A 19674-nucleotide genomic window follows, 5' to 3' on the forward strand; every position below is an offset into this window, starting at 1 on the left:
ACCATGACATTATTTAACTAAAATGAAGTCAAAATGCAGAAGCAGTGTGTGAAAAATTAAGCACATCCGATCATTCAGTACTTTGTAGAACCACCTTTAGCAGCAATAAGCTAAAGTAATCAATTTCTGTATATCTTTATCAGTGTCTCACATAGTTGTGTAGGAAATCTGGCCCACTCTTCTTTACAGTATTGTTTCAGTTCATTGAGAATTGTGGGCATTTATTTATGCACAGCTCTCATAAGGTCCCACCATTGCATTTCAGGTTGGGGTCCGGACTTTGACTGGACCATTGCAACACCTTAATTCTTTCTTTTTCAGCCATTCTGTTGGAGATTTGCTCCTGTGCTTGGGATCACTGTCCTGTTACATGACCTAATTTGGATCAAGCTTTAAGGGCTCGACACACGGGGAGCGACGTCGCTCGCTCTCCATTCATTTCCTATGGAGCTTGTGCGATGAGGCGACAATCGCTTGCCCTCCTCCAGCTAAGCGACCGGCGACATTCGTGCATGTGAAATTTCGAGCTCGTACACGTAGACGTGCACACGCGACCAGGCGACGCGACGCAACAAAGTTGGAAAATGTTCTACTTTTGTCGCTGTCGCGTGGCACTAAACCAATCAGCAAGAGTTTCATTGACTGACCAATGAGCGAAGAGTATGCTACACGCTGCAGTCTGCAACCACTTTCAGCAGGAAGGAAAGCATCGTTTTAGCTGTGTTTGACTTTCCTATATTATATGACACTTCACGCAGTGATTATCGAGTTAAACATAAAAGGCAGCCATATGAGAACGTGTTGGTGCAAGACTAACGTTAAACAGACCGATAGAGAGGACTTTTGTGCTAATATAGGATGAACGCGAGGTTGTCTTTTTCTTTTGTAGAGGAGACTTAACAGCAAGATTTCTGTCAGTTCCAATAAAATCTTCAGACTCCTCATCTTTATTGCCGTGTCTGACACGGACTGCTTTGAAAATGTCTAAATCCCTCCAGTTTCATAACCAATCACATTTCTTGGAGACGAGTGACGTAAGAGCGCGATTCGCAAAGCTGCCGTCGCTATCGCGTCCCGTGTGTTCGGTTTCACCCCAGTGGCGATGCGACCCATTCGTCGCTGTCGTTTGTCGCTCACCGTGTGTCGAGCCCATTAGCTGTCAGACAGACAGTCTTACAGATGGTCTTACATTTGACTCCTGAGTACTTTGGAATACAAGTTGCCCAGGTCCTGTGCCTGCAAAATAAACCCAAATCATCACCCCTCCGCCACCGTGCTCAACAACTGGTGCAAGGTGTTTGTGCTGATATGCTGTGTTTGGTTTTTATTAAATGTGTATAATGGCCAAACATCTCCACTTTGATCCTGTCTGTACAAAGGACATTGTTCCAAAAGTCTTGTGATTTGTTCAGCTATAACTTTGCAAACCAAAGCCATGCTGCCATGTTCTTTTTAGAGAGAAGAGTCTTTCTCCTGGCAAACCTTCCAAACAAACCATTTTGTTCAGTCTTTTCCTCGTTGTACCATCATGAACTTTAACATTTACCATGCTAACTAAAGCCTGTAGAGTCTGAGATGTAGCTTGGGGTTTTTTTTGCAGTTTCTCTGAGCATTGCACAGTCTGACCTTAGGGTGAATTTGATGGGATGTCTACTCCTGGGAAGACTGGCAACTGTCTCAAATGTTTTCCCTCTTTGTAAATAATATTTCACATTATAGAATGATAATAACTCTCCCAGATTGATGAGCAGCAACAGTTGCTTCGTTAAGATCACTGCTGAACTTCCATCCTTGGCACAGAATTAACACACATCCGAATGCTGCAGACCAACAAAGTGCCAAAACCTCTGCTTTTATAGAGGCGCTCACACTGGCTGATGAGGATTTAATCAAGTGCATTTGATTAGCAGCACCTGGCTGCTGCCTACCCTCTTAATTCCTGTGGAAGCAGTAAGGGTGCACTTTTTTCACACACTGCTCCTACATTTTGGCATAGTCACTGTTAAATAAATAATGACAGTTTAATATGCCATGTAAGTTATATTTACCAAAGTCCTGCCAGGGACCAGATGATTATTATTATGCCCCGATGTGTAAAACCTTAGAATTTAAAGAGGGTGCACTTTCTTTTTACCATAACTTAAATGTTATGTGTTTTCTGCCTCACTCACTCTACCTTCATCAGCTGTCAATATGAGGCTGCATAGTCTCCACGGACACCAAACATCAGCCAGATCTTAAATGATTGATTTCCACTCAGTCAGATAATGAATGAGAAACACACACACGCACGCACGCACGCACGCACGCACAGAGGAAGTTCTTTCGCTATTTGCATGATGGAGTACATAGGATATCTTTAACCTTTAACATCAATTCCTCTGGACTGTCAAAGAAGGAAAAAAAGAAATTTCTCATTAAAGGATACAAGCCAATTATTGAAAATCCATAGCACCCTGCACAAGCTAAACAGAAAAACAAAGAGTGAAATGCAAAATTGGAAACATCTCCTTCTATTCAAGAATATAAACAGGATGGCAACGAAAGCATTCTGGGGACACAAGCTGTTTTTAGAGAGCTGTCTTATGTAACTATATGTAGTGCTGAGAGACTCCATGTAATGATAGCTGTTCCCTATGAAGCTTTGAATTGCACTCCTACAAACACACATACAGGCACACTGACCCACATGCACATTACCTGCCACTACCATCTGTCACTCAGTGGGACTTCAGTCACTGGAGACTGTTCTTGTGGAAAAAAAAAAAATCCATGCTGTTTAGCATATGCTTTTTACCCACTGAGATGCTTGCGTCCTGCATCCTTTGTAATTGCCAGGCAGCAGTGCTTTGCTCACACAAACATGCCCACACTGACACAAAGTATGACTGACAGTGTTTTATAAATGAGAGACATTGCTGCTTCATGTTTACAGTAACAGCGAGGAACATGAGCTGACAACCAAAATAACAATTTATCTATGAATGAAGGCTCCATATTTTTCTCCTGAGATGCATTAGCTTGAAATGATATTGTTCAGAATAATGATTCATTAATGACAAAAATACAGCACTAAGAGGGTAGTGGTATGTCCCAAGTGGCATTATTAAATTTAACCGGCTGACAGAGGTTGACCTTATTACCATTCAGGCCAGACCTAACCTTGTCCTGTCTAAGCTTGGCTCAAATTCACAGCAGCAACACACTGAGGACTCTCTTCAGAAGCATGCTGGCCCAGTTTCACTGCTCACTGTGACATGTCTTTGGATTTGATGATGCCTTTCCGAACACACTCTCAAGCTTTTTTCTCTGTCTAAGAGGGATCCTCCTGCCCCAGCTGATGCCCACATAAACGGAGAGGACTGAGGGGATTTCCTGATGTGTGCAGGGGTATGTGTATGCCTCTGTGTGTGTGCGTGTCTGTGACACAGTTTGCCTTTGCTCGTCCAATGTCCTAGCTAGGTGTCCTGATTAAGTTTGTCAGAGGAAATGTAGGCAAAAAAAAAAAAGCAGGAAGATATACACAGGGTCATATGCATGCAAGTAGTGGAAGCAGTAAATCAATTATTGCTGTGATTGAGCAACAACTGACTGTTATTCAATTTTAAAAAGATATTTTTTTAAAAGAAAGCTTTTAAATGACATATCATTTTCTAGCTCACATTTTTTTCCTGTTGTTTATTGGTGGTGTTTTACATCCTCTTGTGTACGGGTAAGTCAGAAATACAATCAATCAATCTGAATAATAACACATTTCACACTAGAGCCTGACCGACTTATCAGCGGGCCGATATTATCTATTTGTTGATGTATTGGTATTTATAATGGTCAACACATGAAAATAAAATTAGAAGAAGATACGGGAGAAACACCCTCCAACCATGTCATGAATGTGGATGTTGCACATTTTGCCCACCAGTGGACACTCTAGTGGAGAAAAACCCTGCTGATACCTACACATAACAATGTTTGTTTGTCTGAAAGAAAAAAGTGGTCGATATATTGTAATACTGGATTTTTAAATCAGCAAATATCAGTATCAGTATTGGTCTTAAAATTCCTATATCAGTAAGGTTCTATTTCACACTGCTGACTGAAAAATTGAAAAAACTCTCATGACTCATTAAAACCCTCTTTTTCAGCAGCATCAGACATTTTCCATCACACATTTCCTGCAGCTGCTTAAATGAGTTGCACAACAATGAGGATGAATTTTGGATCACTCCTCTCTATGACACTGTTTCAATCCATTAATTTCTCCGGGATGTCTTGATTGAAAATCTCTCTTTGTGTTTAGCTACAGCATCTTTAGGCATGGGAACTGAGAACCAGTAATCAAAAGCCTCCAAGATTATTGTTTTCTTTTATCAGTACTGGTACACTGTAAGTTTTTCTCACAGTGGCACATAATAAAACAATGATTGTATATGCAAGCGTTTTCTACCCTGTGTTTGGGTTCAGAGAGAATAACACAGATCCACCCCCCACCCCACACACACAAAAACTGATCTGTATTCGATAAGTTAATCAATAAAGAATTGCACCTAGAAGCAGAACTGGTAATGGCACTGGTTTCAATAAACTCTTCTAGGCATCTGGTCGTCAGGATTCTGACTCTGCCATTCCAAAACATCAATCTCCATTTTCTCCAAACATTCTTGTCTTTGGATGATTGTCCGTTCCATCACCCAGCGTCTCCTCAGCTTCAGGGCATGGCCTGACATTCTCCTGTAAAACTTCCAATTCACTGTTAACTCAATAGTTGCAATTCATCCAGGTGTGACCTTTGCAGCACACCAAATCACTGAAAGAGTAGCAGCAGTCCCAAATTTGCTCATCTTGAGGAGGAATTGTGTACTGGTGAACACTCAGGTGTTTAAAAACGGTTTTGTAGCATTTCTCAGCTTTGTGGATCTCTGTAATTCTTATAAGGTCTTAAAACTTGTTGTGATTGGGGCAAGGTACACATCAACCAATTTTTTTTTGAAATCCTGGGAATTCCAAACCTTTTCCACCATGTGTATAATTTCTTATAGTGTGTTGGTTAAGACCCTCAGAGGACGTGTTGCGGACAAGCAGTCGCCAAGCTGAAGCACCTTAATGAGCCTGATCAATGTGGCCTGTCTACAGCTAGAACTCTGACTACACCAATGACGCATCAGGTTATAAAGAGAGGCCTCTGTTTTGTGTGCATGTGCTTGTATTACTCATGGTGTGGGGACATAAATCTGTTTACACAGACAGCACTGTGGACCCCTTTTTTTTTTTTTTTAGTGGGGCCTGGGATTGGAGGGTGGCAGGGAGAGAAGGAAGACCACATAATGTAAATCATTAAATTTTGAGGTGAAAACAGTTTAAGGCTTGTTATTCTAAGTGCATAAAAACAACACAAGGTCTCTGTTCCCTGTGTGTGCATGTGTGCATTTGTCCAACTAATGACTGAGCCAGGCACAGTCATTAAGGTGCAGGATGATAACAGGGCAGAGCAAATAATCTATGTCAGTATCAGCAGGGGACACTTACAAACTCAGATAGCTTAGCATTGGCTAAACCTTCACCACCTCCACCACCTGAGGATACTAAACTGAAGAGGCTCTTTATTTTTATCAATATGTCATATTTACCTCATCAAACCTGTCGAAAGAGGAGCCTTCCTGCATGAACTCAGGCAGGTGTTTCTGCCAGTTGAATTCGTAGGACTTCGTCATGGCTGCTTACAAGTCTGAGACAAAAAGAGAGACACAAAGAGTATATTAGAAAAAGTTATGGTACCTTGGTCTCTAGGGGCTCACCCAACAATATCCCCTCTTGAGAGAGAGAGAGAAAAAGAGAATAAAATAGCAACCAACCAAAAAACAAGCTCCAAAAGAGAGCATTCGGGGGCCAATTTGGGAAAAATATGTATTTATTATTTAGGATTTATCAGAGATTTAAGGCACACCTTCACACTCACCTCGAATTCTTGACAATGAGATTTGGGCTTTCACATTTGGTAGTATGATTCATAAATGGCTAATTCATTAAATAAAAAAATTAAATCTCATTATTCTTGTCCCATAATCACATTCACTTGGTTGAATGGTTTGGTTACTGACAACTCAAAAGTCTGAAAGAGCCTTGCTGGTGTGCGGACCTTTTTTCTTCCTTGTCTGCGTGTTTTTGGCCCGGCACCCAGCCTTCACTTTTTGGATTGTGTGTGTCTTTCTTGTTGTTATAAAGGTGTAAAGACAATCTACAAGCAGCCTCATTATGCCACACTGCTTTGTAGCTGTAATGAATAGTGAGGCAGCATAAACAACAAAGCAAAGGGAATACAGGCAGACGGCATCAGAGGATAAGCCCTACGTGGGACTGAGCTGGAACCTTCAGGGCTGAGAAATGAAGCCCACACCCATGTGCCAAAAACTGCAGTTCCTTAATTGGCCAGTTAAGGCTAGCACCAAAAGTGAGTAAATCCACACAGAATCCCATGTTAAAATGTCCAACTTTAGAGCTAAAAATAATACAAACACAGGCTGCTATTCATGACAACTGTACAAGAAGTCAGTTTTTTTAGAATTCATCCATTTATATACTTTTAAAGCCAAAGTTGTATATTATTAGGGTTGTAGCTACTTTGACTGATGAGCTACTTATTGACTGATGAGTAGTAGGTGGGTTCAAATCAGCTAACTATGATCACTGAACCAGACCTCTCAACTGTGTCTGTGGTGTTGTTGCTTATTTAGAGCATTCTTAATGCAACTACCTGGCAAATAAAATGTAGTGCTGGGTTGTTAATTGTAGTAACAGCCCATCCAAGAAGCCTGTGTTTTTATTATTTGTAGTTAACCTACAAATAAAGCACGTATGTGAGTCTGTGCGATACACCCATATATCCTATTGTAGGGCTGGGCTATATATATCGAGTTTTTTAAAAATATCGATATATTTTCATACGTGAAATAAGATGAGACAATATCGTTTATATCGATATAGTCTATGTCGCATTACAATCATACTTGTAGATCCACTAGCTCACCTTTCTCTTCTCACAGTTTGTCTCTGCACAACTTCACACTGCCCCGCTTCACCCGTAAATCATGCTGGAAGCGACAGTATGGCAGTGTTGCCAACTTAGTGACTTTGTCGCTAGATTTAGTGGCTTTTCAGACCCTGCTGGCGACTTTTATTCCAAAAAGCGACTAGCAACAAATTTAGCAACTTTTTTCAGTGACGTCGACAACTTTTGGAAAGAAACCTGAAATCCCTGGGAGTCCCTGGCTGCAGGCAAGAGGGCCCTGCCATACCGCATAGCAGAAGTTGGTTTGTACCATAAGTCGCGTGACCTTAATAGCGGAAGTGAAAATGTTTCGTGTGCTTGCAGACGCCGCATTTAGCGGGTGGGCCTGTTGCTGTGATACCTCAGCGCATATGTCTGTGGATTTACTGAGCTGGCTGTTCATTCAGTCTGTCACAGTACTGGATGTATAGGAGTGCACACAGAAGGAAGCACTTTCCAGTGAAGTAGACATCACCAGACTGGCTTTTTAAATAATAAGTCAGCCTTTTGCTATTTTTGCTCTGTATCTTTTCTGTTTTACATTTTAATATCACACCTGTGAGTCTTTTTTTTTATAGAGGAAAAAAAGCATTAATTTATTTGAGGAGCATTATTATTTAAATATGCCAATAGTTGATTTTTGAGCAATTTCTCATGTACATCTACAGCTGAATGTTAATAAAAATGTCTGTGTGAAATTTGGGACACGTAGCTTTGACTCTGAAGGGCCTTTTTGTTTATACCTTTGGGGAATAAAAAATATTGAGATATATATCGTATATCGCCATTCAGCTAAAAAATATTGAGATATTACTTTTGGTCCATATCGCCCAGCCCTATCCTATTGGTTTACATTGCTAACCAAGCCTGCTATTATTAGCTGATACCTTAGCACTCACCATCTCATCCAACTACCATCACTTCTGGATCCCAAAAACAGCCATAATGCTATTGGGACTATGGGTGGGCCTGAACAATGCAAAGTGAGCATATCTCAGAGATAAAAAAGTATGAGAGAAATGAATTTCCTCAGTCTGCTTTTATCTAGCACCCTGAAACCAAATGGATGTGCACTGCACTCCTCTTCAAATACTAGAGAGCAAATCAGGCTTCATTCATGTGACACACCTGCACGTGTACCATCACGTAAGACATCCAGCTCAGGGAGGGGAGGAGGTAATTGTAATATTGTTGATGACACCACCCAAATATAGGCTCCCCCTACGTCAAGCTCAAATGTGTCAAGCAAAACTGAGAGGAAGAAGTGCACTTGAGAACGTGACATACTATGTATAGTCTAAGAGCTCAGGCAGTATTAAGTCATTATGGGAATACACTGAGGGGATTTGATTTTCATCCACCAATCTCTGAGCCTACTGGGCTACAGAATATTGTCTAATATATAGAAAATTAAATGACTATATATGTACACACACACACACACACACACACACACACACACACAAACACACAAAGTGGAAACTGGATGCTGATGGATGAGATGACAAAGAAGGGAACCGGGGAAGGGTAATGGGGAAAGAAATATAGACAAAGAGTCAGTGTGAGAGAAAAGATATGAAGGCACGGGGGAAAACGAAAGGCAGAAAAAATAAAATAAAATCAGTGCACTAAAAGTAAGAGCCTAATATACAGCCACTGAGAGGCAGAAAGATGTGATCTAAGAGATGAGGAGAGAGTGGCACGAGAAGCATAGAGATAAAACAGAACAGTGGTGGGCAGAGAGAGACAGAAAAGTGACACAGCTGTGAGTGACAGAGGCTGGGGGAACAGAGTGGTAAGCACAGCGGGGGGGGGGGTCTGCTTTTGATGTGGGGAACACTGATCAGAGACAACAGGAACAGGGGTTACAAAAAACTACCGACTGGGTAGGCTACAGTCCACCCCTGGCATGACAAGTACAGATGAAGCAAAGGTTCTGGGATGTCTGAAGGCTGTCATTTTGAAAATACAATGATTCAGGAAAAAAAAAAAAAAAAACTACTGAGCGCTAATGTCACTGCTGCTGGCAGGTTCAGCAAAAGACACCATTACAGTAGATCGCACCACAAAATTTGAACATGCTAATGGGCTTTAATTTATGCAAATTATTTTGAACTATTGTGCTGTATATCACGCTGCCACAGGAGATATCGTATCCAGGCCGTCCAGGTCGGACGGATTTACAAAAAAAGGGGGTGACCCCATGAAACCGAGTCCTCCACCATACAACCATACAAAATACAGATGCCCAATGAATCCTAAACCAGACCTCAGGGGAATGTTATACATTGTAAAGCAGACTCAAAATCATTCATATAGGACATTTCACATCTCTAATTTGGACTAATTGGACTGTGCTTTCCTGTCTGATGGTAGCCTAGATCTCGCTACATTCAACAGTATGCATTAGATAACATTTTCCTCAGCGGGATGAAATCTGTCCAATAGCAGTGCAGCAGCTGAGGTCCTATAAGGCCATGCTAGCACACACACTGGGCCACTGAGCTCCTAGAAGTGTGAGTGTGCACGTGAGGAGCTATGGGAAGCTAACGGAAGTCAGTGAGGTCCGAGCCCCCTATCCAACCCCTGACAGTGAGATAATTACGATAGATAGGAGCCCCGTGAGGAACGCTGTTCCCAGCCTTCTCTTCTAAAATGGCAGCTAGGGTAACACCCAGCGGTCCCACACCTCATAAAGTAAAATTAGGCTACAGCTACATCAGCCAGCCAGTGGTGGAAGGTTTGACTGGGGACACACTTGGACACAAGCGAACAACAGACAGAGAGCAGCGTGTGTCATGGCTGCAACAATAATCACAACAGGATGACTAAAACTTTAAAAACTGCAGGAAACTGAGGGGGAAACAGTGATTTTTAATAAGGCATGTTCCATTTGATCTTCCAGCATGTCTTGATCTGATGTTTTGGTGTTACTGTTGTGGTGCATTAATTTACAGTCTTACTGCATCAATGTCAGACAAAAAGTATTCAAAGTATTTCAGTTTCAGTCAGAGATGACTTGTTTTTTTTTATTTAATGACATTGTTTTCTTTTGTAGTTGCCATGAAAAAATGTTTCTGTGTCAAGACTCAAGGATGTCAGAGTTAGAGGATATGTACCTAGTTTGCGTATGTGCCTTTGGGACTGAGTTTTGGTTTACCAAATGCTGAGCCCTCCAGCTGTTGCCATGACATTAAGGAGCAAAGGGAAGGTACCATTTGTAATTGTAAGTGCAAATCTATTTAAGGAATGGTACGTGTAGACTAAATGAAAGCAGGTGGTTTTAGAAGTCTTTTGCTTATCAGACCTCTTTCCAGGTATTTTAAAGAAGCTATTTTTAAAGAAGAAAAAAAGATATGTCATCACAGATGTCACTTCAGAGTTCTATGCAGATTACTGTGCAGTTCTGAGAAGATTTCATTAAAACTAAGTGGAAACAGCTGGGCAAGTGTGTGCTTGTCAGGGTCAAGAAAACAGTTATGTGCTTCAAGATCTAGCTATTTAAAAAGGGATTGGAAAAAATAATCAGTTCTGAAAAACAGGTGCTTAGGCAAAAAAAAAAAAAAAAAAAAAAAAAAAGGCAGTGTTTATCAGAAATATTACTGAAGCAGGTGCAAAACCTCAGCTTCTCAGCTTCACATGACTGGACACCACCACCTGTTCTGGTAAGAACAGGACAGGCTTAATGAATTAAAAAGTAGTCAATAACAAAACTCATTTTCTGCACACATACACACCATCCTCGCCTCACAGCAAGAAGGTCCTGGGTTCGAATCCACTGTCCAGCACATTTTCCCTGTGCTTGTGTGGGTTCTGTCCGGGTACTCTGGCTTCCTCCCACAGTCCAAAGACATGCACGTGTTGGATGGATGGCAAGGATAAAAACACAACCATTCTAGAGTAGGGAGCTGCTAAACAATTACAACAACAGATCAATGACAAATTAAAGGAAAAGTCTGAACCCTGGCCCTCTATGTCGAGGGGATCTGTTACACTGTATTGGGTAATTTGCTGGCATGACATTGGTCCACAAGTAAAACTACAACACACAAACTTGCTTTTGCAGCCTGACCAGAATGTAGAAAACAGACTGCCTGAAACTAAAGACTGAAATTAAAGCTTTGAGAGACAAACTGTTTATACTGGGAAACAGTCTACTGGAAAGGGAACTTTCACAGTATAAGCTGTGCATCACTGAACAACAATATGGAGATCCAATGGGCATACTTTCTAATTATAATATGTTCACTTGTCTAGGATTTTTGGAACTCAGGAGTGTCAGGAGAATTAAGTTTGTTTAAATAGCAGCTAAGCTTTGTGTACATACTGAGCCTGCACACACTGTAACATATATTTCAATTTCTGCTACCATTCCACACCCACACTGCTTGCTTGATGTGCCTGTGAAAGTCAAACACGCTGTAACACTGATGTCAGGCACGGTAGTGGAATATGGTTTATATTTTTCCAAAGTTTGGCCTATGTACAAATCTGTTTTAATGCATTTGTACATTACTCACTCACTGTGGCATCCTGGTCTCTAATCTAAACTGTACATATCACAAAGTGATGCCATGTCCTCTTACATATTTCTCTAGGATATTTACCTTGTCTTGCAGCTTTGAGACTCTTAGAGTCACGGCACGCATGCTCTTTTATACGGTTTTGGTAGCATTTTGGATCCGGCACTGCTTTTTAAGCACTAAACAAATCTATTCACCCCAGTGTTATTTTGATCAGGAAAAAAAGTAATGCAGAAAGCCTACATAAAGAAGGTGACATTCGAGGGCGAATGTGAGGGTCAGTGCGGACATCTACAGTATCTGTTATCACCATGCAGACACCACACTGCACAAGCAAGAGCGCAAAGAAAACAACTACTTCTCAATGGTGTCTGAAGCTGTCGTGTGTGCATCTTACACCGCCTCTTCTTCAACAACACCATTAATTTTCCTCTCTCACTATTAGGGTCATCACTGCCCTTGAGGCTAAACCCATCTTAGGACACACACATTGAACCACTCACCTGGACTGACTCACTGGAAAACAAATCCCCTGCCACTGAGAACAATTTTCTTCTTGCCCATTTTGCTCAAATCCCAGTATTACCAAAAGCCAGAGAGAACCTTCATCAGTTTAATAGGACTGACAATCACCTTCTATGACTGTAACACACAAAAAAAGCATCTTTGTTACAGCACAATAAGCTCCATGTTCGCAGAAGAATATAAACAATTTATTAATTCTGCTGCTTTTTTAAGTACAGTAGTCACCCCTGATTGATCTATTCCGGACTAGTCCAGTGTTGATTGCAATAATACAATGATAATATGTAATCAATAATATAATGAAGATGCATTACAGCCATTCATATATTCAGAATTCTGACACTTTTCCATGTATTTATTCTCTCTGTTAGCCCTGTGAGTCAACACAAACAGGGACACACAGCATAAACAGCGCACAGTGCAAACACGGGAAGGGATAGCAGTCAAATCGCACATATTCTGCTTTTGTGACCTTTGGCATATGAACTTTCCACTAAATGATATATATGTGCAACATGTTGCAAGCAAGTTAAACTATTTTGTTGTTGATGATGAATATTGACAGTAATTCCTGTACCAGACTAGTCTGATATGTGCCCAAACACCGTCTGTAATTATTTTACAGTAGCCTGGTGTTTGGAGCACATTATTCAGCGACGGTAACCACAGAGCCACTGTTCAGATGCAATTCCCAACAAGATATGCACACCTTTCCTTGCACTGCATGAAAAAAACCCCATTTCATTTAATCTTGAAACATTTGCACCACATTTGCTGGATAACACACAAATACACAAAATAAAATAGGATCTGAAAAATACAAAAATATCATATTGCTACTGTACTAATATAAGACAACAGAGCTTGAACATAAAGAAGAAGAAGCCCAGAGAAAGAACTGGTTTGGTTAAAAAAAAAAAAAAAAATCTGTGTGACAGTGGCCAAACTATCACCAACCACAGTATACAGAAAAAGAAGAGCATTATTCAAACAGTGGGAACAAACTGCAGCAGGGTGCTGCTCTGAAGTATCTGTCGTAGAGATGACGTCTCTAACATTCATTCAATATCACAGATAGGCAAAATTGATTTACCATGAAACCATCAGACCGAGTCTCGCTCATGTTTGCCCAGAGTTTGCTGCACGCATCAGGCATGCTGCGGTCACGCTGTGAGACACAGAGCAATATCATACAAATGTGACTGTTTAGACTAGATAGAAGTAGTCTTTAATTCAATGGGAGACCTGGAACTCTTTGTTTTATTACACCAACAGGACCTCTTTTCTTTGAGCAAGCAGCTTGTAGGAGTGAAATCAATGTTAATAATACCTGCGTCTGTTTTTACATTTCATTAACAATAGGGTGATATAGAGGGGGCAGTGTTTACTAAGGAACTGTACTACTACTACAGAAAGGAATAAGATGTGGTGTGCGTGTTCTGGCTTGTGTATAAATTGTGTAAGATCTCTAATTTCACAGGCTATCACACCTTACCATGTCCAACTGCAGCTCTGTGTAGTAGGCCAACTGCATGTTACCGCACAAAACCTGACATGCAAGTAACAAGCTGAGAAAGGAGAACTGACGGCTGATGGAGGAGTGAAGAGAGGAGTGAACGGAAAAGCTGAATGGTGTAACCCACCACTAATAGGCACTGAAATTCCCTTTTTACTCCTTTCAACTGATCCACATTTGGGTTCCACTTTGCTCAATGTATGAGTGCTAACTGAGGCTTCTGCTGCCTCTCCAGCAGTGTGCGTGACTTCATGTGTGTGTCTGTCTGTTTGACTAGGCTTGTTTGACTTTTTAAGTAAGCAGTGTCAGTGTGTCTGTTGCCTCATGAGTTTGTTTTCTTAAACCCACTTAGTCCTCTTAGCCTGAAGAGTTACTAACAGGAAAGTACTAGAAGATAGTGTTATCTCTCAGGTTACTGCAGATAGGTAGAGTTGTGATGAGAAGACTTTTGAGTTTAAATATCCAGACTGTCATGGATAAACTGGGCATCCAAATGCAAGAAACCACTTTTCATTTTTTCTTTAATAACATACAAAGAAATAATGACCAAGTGGCCTCTCTTTAATGCATTACAGGCTTCTTGCATACTTCATTAAACATGAGTGGACTGCACATTTTAAATAAACCTCAGATAGATTTCTTCATAGTGAAGAGGTTTGCTTTCATCCCCAGACTCATCATTAAGACAAGAACTGCTGCCACCGAATTACAGCTATAGATACAGGATGCTCTTAAACAAGATATACGGCTGACACTCAGCCACTGCTCCTGTGTTACAATCAGTGGACTGTGCTGGTCTCCGAGGTAGCTCCCAGAAGTAAAACACTGTCATCACAATGAACTATGGAAAAAAGGGAGTTTTTCCTTCCCACTGTTGCCAAGTGCTTGCTCATCTGGGGCCGTCTGATTGCTGGGGTTTCTCTCTGATATTTTAGGGTCTTTACAATATAAAGCACCTGGAGGTGACTGGTGTTGTCATTTGGCACTATATAAACTGAACTGAATAGTTCAGATAGGGTAAAAAGCTCAAACTGATGTCAATTTTAAGCCAATGTTGTTCATAGACATTCACTGTGGTAATAACAACTAATTTTGAGAAAACTGTACATTTATTATTAATAGGGAAAATATTGATATCTCTATCATATGTCGCATTGCTTCCATTTGGGAGATGATTATGGATATGCTGGCACCAAGTATTGATATCTTTTTAAAAAGATTCAGGCACTCTAAACAGGTTCAACCTGCCAATTCTAATGAGCCCGTCATTATCATTATAATAATATTCTGTGAATTACACTTTGATTCCAGCTAGCTGTGTTGCTCCAGTTGAGAGTTCCAAGGTAATGCTATCTTATCACCTCAATCTTTGTGAAGAAAACAAAACTGGTGAGGGCCACTGAGACTGCATGTGAATGAGAGAAGAAATTAACTCTCTAGTGTCAGATTACTGATGTATGCTTTTCTTGGGCAGTGCATATAAAAAACTGTAATCAACATTTGTTTCTCTGGGACTGTAGCTAAAGAAGTATTATGCTGTTGAAGGGAAGAATGTCTTTTTCCGCACCAAATGACCCTCTTCTACCCATCTTCTTTGCCTTTTATAGTTGAGGATCACCCTGCTCACTCATGCTTCTCAGTCCCGGGTTACATAATCAGACTTCAGCCTGTGATGGAAACTGGCTGTCTTTCAGTCACACACACTGAATACAACACCCAACTGTGGTCCTACAGAGCATGCACGCACACACGCACGCACACAATAACAAGACTTTCCCACAACAAATACAAGCAGTAGGCTCTCACTCACAGTGAGAAAGCCTTCATCAGCTCACTTTCCACTGTTGTTCATACTCAAAGCAGACAGATAAAGTTCTATATATAGTCATCCATATCCACCCTCTGCCAACCAACTTACATGAAAAATTAACACATCCTAATGGACATAGCATCCACCTCATAAATGACAGCCTAAAGCCTTTGTGTGGATATTAGTGTGTGTTTTGTGTGTGAGAGAAAAGGAGAACCAGAGTCTGTTGACCTCAGGGCCTATGACTACCCTCACTGAAGGAACACTAAGACCTCTCAAAGGGAAATAAAGAGCAGAAAGGAGGAAAGGAATTGAGAGAGGGGTGAGGGCTGGCCCCGGGGTTATCAGGAATCTTAATCACATTTAGAGTACTTTTTGTTTGTCTATGTGCGTCCATGTATATGTGTTTGTGTGTCAGGGAGTTCCCTGAATGCATTGAGGAAGAGGGGCTTGGCTGACACATTAGCACACTTAATCCAACCTTAAGAATGAGACGCGACTCGCTGGACACTCACTTCCCTATATAGACAGAATATGAGTCTCACGTATTATTTTGTCTGCTGTAACCGGTGCACAAGAAATTTAACAAGGACATTAATTGAAGAAGACAAATTATAAGAGAGCAAAACAATACCAGACTAACAACTGAGGCAATGCAGGAAGGGCGATCCGTATTTCAGTGATGTTTTTAAGAAGCTTTGTGTAGGAAAAGTGCTATGATGGAAATGGAGTCTAAAAATATAACAAGAAATCCTCGGTCTTTGCAGAGTGATGAATATGTGAAACTGAACCCCCAAATGGAATATGGAAAAGACTATCTTTCAAGAGGTGAAGAGATGGTATCCGTGTCTGGTTAATAATAGAAATATACTAGTATATACTGGCATTAGAGAGACAAGACTATGCATTTAATTTAAAAAAGTAATTACTGTGGAAACATAGACAAAACATTTAAAATGTAATTAAAATGCCATAGTTCTAATGACTACCTTTCATACAATGTGCTGCTGGAAGTAACACTCAGAACGTTTTTGTTTGAACACAAATATTGGGTTCATATTAATATAGAGCAGTGTCAGCCGCTAATTGAATTAGTTATCACTGAAGAGGTACTTTGGGGATGATATCCATATTATAATACAACTGGAGGCATTTGGGGACACAACCAGAATGAAACACAGCTTAGTCTAATCTTGGCGTAAATGGATTGCTGTATCACTCTGAGGTGATGGAGGCAGGAGCCTGTTAATTTGGGGATGAATGTTAGGTAACTGGCCTTTGCAGAGGGACGCTTGCAGAGTGAAAATACCACATTATTCCAAAAATGACTGTTACATCACAAACTCACCGCGCAGCTGTGCTGCGTATATGTGTGTGCGTGTGTGTGTGTGTGTGTGTGTGTGTGTGCGTGTGCGCGCGCACATGTGTGTATGTTTGTGTGAGGGTCTCATTTAGACCAGATTAAGAGGTCGAAGGTTCGCTTTGCCCTGTCACACACACAAGAAGAGGGCTCTTCAAGGCCAGGTTTCCCCAAATATGGTCAAGATTACTGAGGATACACACACGTACATAATTTTCTGGTTGAACTATTAGAAATGCTTGAGCAGCATCTCTGAAAAAGATTCAAATGTGCTCAGATAAACTCAAGCATCTTAGATTCATAATAAACATTAAAACCTGTTTCCAGTACTGCTGTGAAACAGCACTATACTGAACCCGAGACCTTAACGGGATTAAAATGCTCTAAATTAATGGATGCTCGAAAGAACAAATTGAATTTGAGAAGTGCACTGTCACATCTGTTTGCCAAAGATGCACACCCTCCACCCACTTTCCTTATTGTGCTCCATTGTAGAGGACAGAAAAATTAAGGCTAACCAAGAGAGAAAATGTGTAATAAACAGAAGTTTTTGAAGACTCAAGACAGGGAGAACTGGATAGAAAGAAGGGGGAGGTGGGCGAATAGGTTGCTCACAAATATGGGACTTCTCCTTTGCCCAAATATGTACCTATTAAAAGAGAATTTGTGCCCCGCTGAGCTGCCGATGAGGGAGCCAGGAGAAAGGAGCTGTGGAAATAGAACATGTCCATATAGAGAGGGGAGCTGAGGCGAGAGGCAGCATGAAGGAGCAGGGGTTAAATGCTTCCCCAGAATGTGAGCTTTCCACTGGCGTGAACCCAGTGAAAAAGTCCCCAAGTCCCTGTTGACTGACAACCCAAGGGTCTACTGTGAGCTTTTAAATCAGCTCAACATTCGAGTGTCATGTTTACCAGTGTTTGAAAGCACTAATGAGTGACGGAGACTTTTGCATGAACCTTTAGAACGTAAGGCGGCGTTAGTCTTTCCTTGGTGGTAACTGAAAGGGGAGAAAAAAAAAAGAAAAAGAGAAAGACGAGGGACAGAAAGAGGAAAACCTGTCTCGACAAACAAACACCCCACAGATGTTGCTCCTCTCTGACACGACTGGTCGCCATAGCAACCCTGCTGGCCAGTAATAGCCTCTAGCTTGCCTGGCTGCAGCAGCGTCATGCACACACACACGCAAATAGGCACATTTCTGCCTCTGAATGGGATCCCAGAGGGTATTTTTAGAGACACGGGGACTCACTAGCCCACCCAACCCTTCCAACCCCCGAGGCATTACCAAGAGAGCACACATCTCTAAACACAGACCATCTACCCCCTTCATTAAAAGCTCCAGCCACACATATAAGCACAGCCATAAAAACATCCACAGAGTCCCTCGATTCTAGTAAACAAACGCTTTAACTGGTGATAAGAGATAACTGGGAATTCTAAATTAAAGTTGACTTCTGTCGATGCTTTCCTGGCTACGTTCAAAAAGCTCCCACTGAATTGTCTGTTTAATATTAAGCTATACACTAATTTTAAAATGTCTTCTCATTTTACTCAGTAACATGAATACAGAAAGACACTGGAGCTCCTTGTAAACATTACCGATCTGTTCGCTCAGTGTTTGTCTTGCTATACAATAAAAACGAAGGAAAATACTTATCAGTGAGTGCTGGTATTCATATGAGTCTGTTCCCACATTCAGATTCAACAGGTGCTGAACACAAAGGGAATTTTTACTGATTATTGCAACAGAAAGAATATGCTGCAATTCCTGCCTTGGTGGGTGAAAGAAAATTACTCCTTGCTTATCCTATTCTTGCACATCAGTGCGTACCAACAGTTGGTTTATATTGAAGACTAAGACATATTTTTATTATCTTTATTTGAAAGTATGTGTAATTATGTTTTCTCAATAATTAAACATATATCTGATGTAATACATTTTAATATCTGCACTCCTATAAAAATATAAAGCTACTGTAAAGATAAGAAATTATCCGAAGTATCAGAAACAGCCACAGTGCAGCACCCAGAGACCAACTACAACATCACAATTAGTCAGCTGGAATTTTGTGAGAATGTCACTGTTTATAATTTGCTAATATGTGTGAGGTGTAGTAATACAAGTAATACTATTTTTTCTTCAGTTACATCTCCTGGTTACCCAATTCTCTCCTGTGGTCCCCGGAAAGTTTGTCGTTTGTGGTGTGGTGTTTTCATGGGTGCAGCCTGCAGTGCAAAAACTGCTCTGAGTGTTAGGGAAGAGTAAAAAAGCACTATAAAAGTTGCAGTCCATTTACCATGAAGGGAGTAGAACACTAACTATCCTTATGAACTTGATAGTGTAGTTAGATTAGTTGCATAAGTTAGCCAACCTAACAAATAGCAGGGCAGCACAGTGCTGCATCAGTCACCTTGCAGCAAGAAGGTTTCAATTCTGAACCTGTCCAAAGACACGCTTGTCAGGTCAAGTGGTGATTCTACAGTGACCAGCTAACAGTTGGTGTATGTTAACAGTAAATTATCTGTCTCTCTGTGTTAGCCTGTGAAAAATACTGATGACACGGTCTGCCAGCATGAGAGAGATGAACTAAGGGTAAGGGAGTCTTCATGCATCAAATACATGGAACTCATCACGCAAGAATAAACTGTCACAGGATGAATGTTAAATGTAACAGTCTGAGTTTTACTTGAAACAAAGAAGCTCTTAAGAAGTTTTTAAATTATAAATCTGACTTACTTATAGCCAAAAGCATTAAAAAGAAAGTAAGAGTAAAGCCTCTGAAATGTAATGTCATAAAATTCTGTAGTAAAACATTTGAAATGTTGTCAAATTGGAACCATTTGGATTTTGAAAGTCCATGTGGCTACTGGGATTTTCAAATTAATGGCTCCAAAGAG

At 40.8% G+C, this 19674-nt stretch overlaps 1 protein-coding gene across 2 annotated transcripts in view; it reads right to left on the bottom strand.

The window, feature by feature from the left end:
- The window catches only part of plcb4b (phospholipase C, beta 4b), a 73262-nt gene that overhangs the window by 29952 nt on the left and 23636 nt on the right, over positions 1-19674 (bottom strand). For both annotated transcript variants that reach the window (XM_030721370.1, XM_030721369.1), the window contains exon 4: positions 5625-5722. In XM_030721370.1, the coding sequence (XP_030577230.1) occupies positions 5625-5708 (84 nt within the window). In that variant the 5' untranslated portion in view covers positions 5709-5722. The remainder of the gene's footprint in view (positions 1-5624; positions 5723-19674) is intronic.

The sequence above is a fragment of the Archocentrus centrarchus genome, chromosome 24, assembly GCF_007364275.1.
Source record: "Archocentrus centrarchus isolate MPI-CPG fArcCen1 chromosome 24, fArcCen1, whole genome shotgun sequence".
Taxonomy (NCBI): domain Eukaryota; kingdom Metazoa; phylum Chordata; class Actinopteri; order Cichliformes; family Cichlidae; genus Archocentrus; species Archocentrus centrarchus.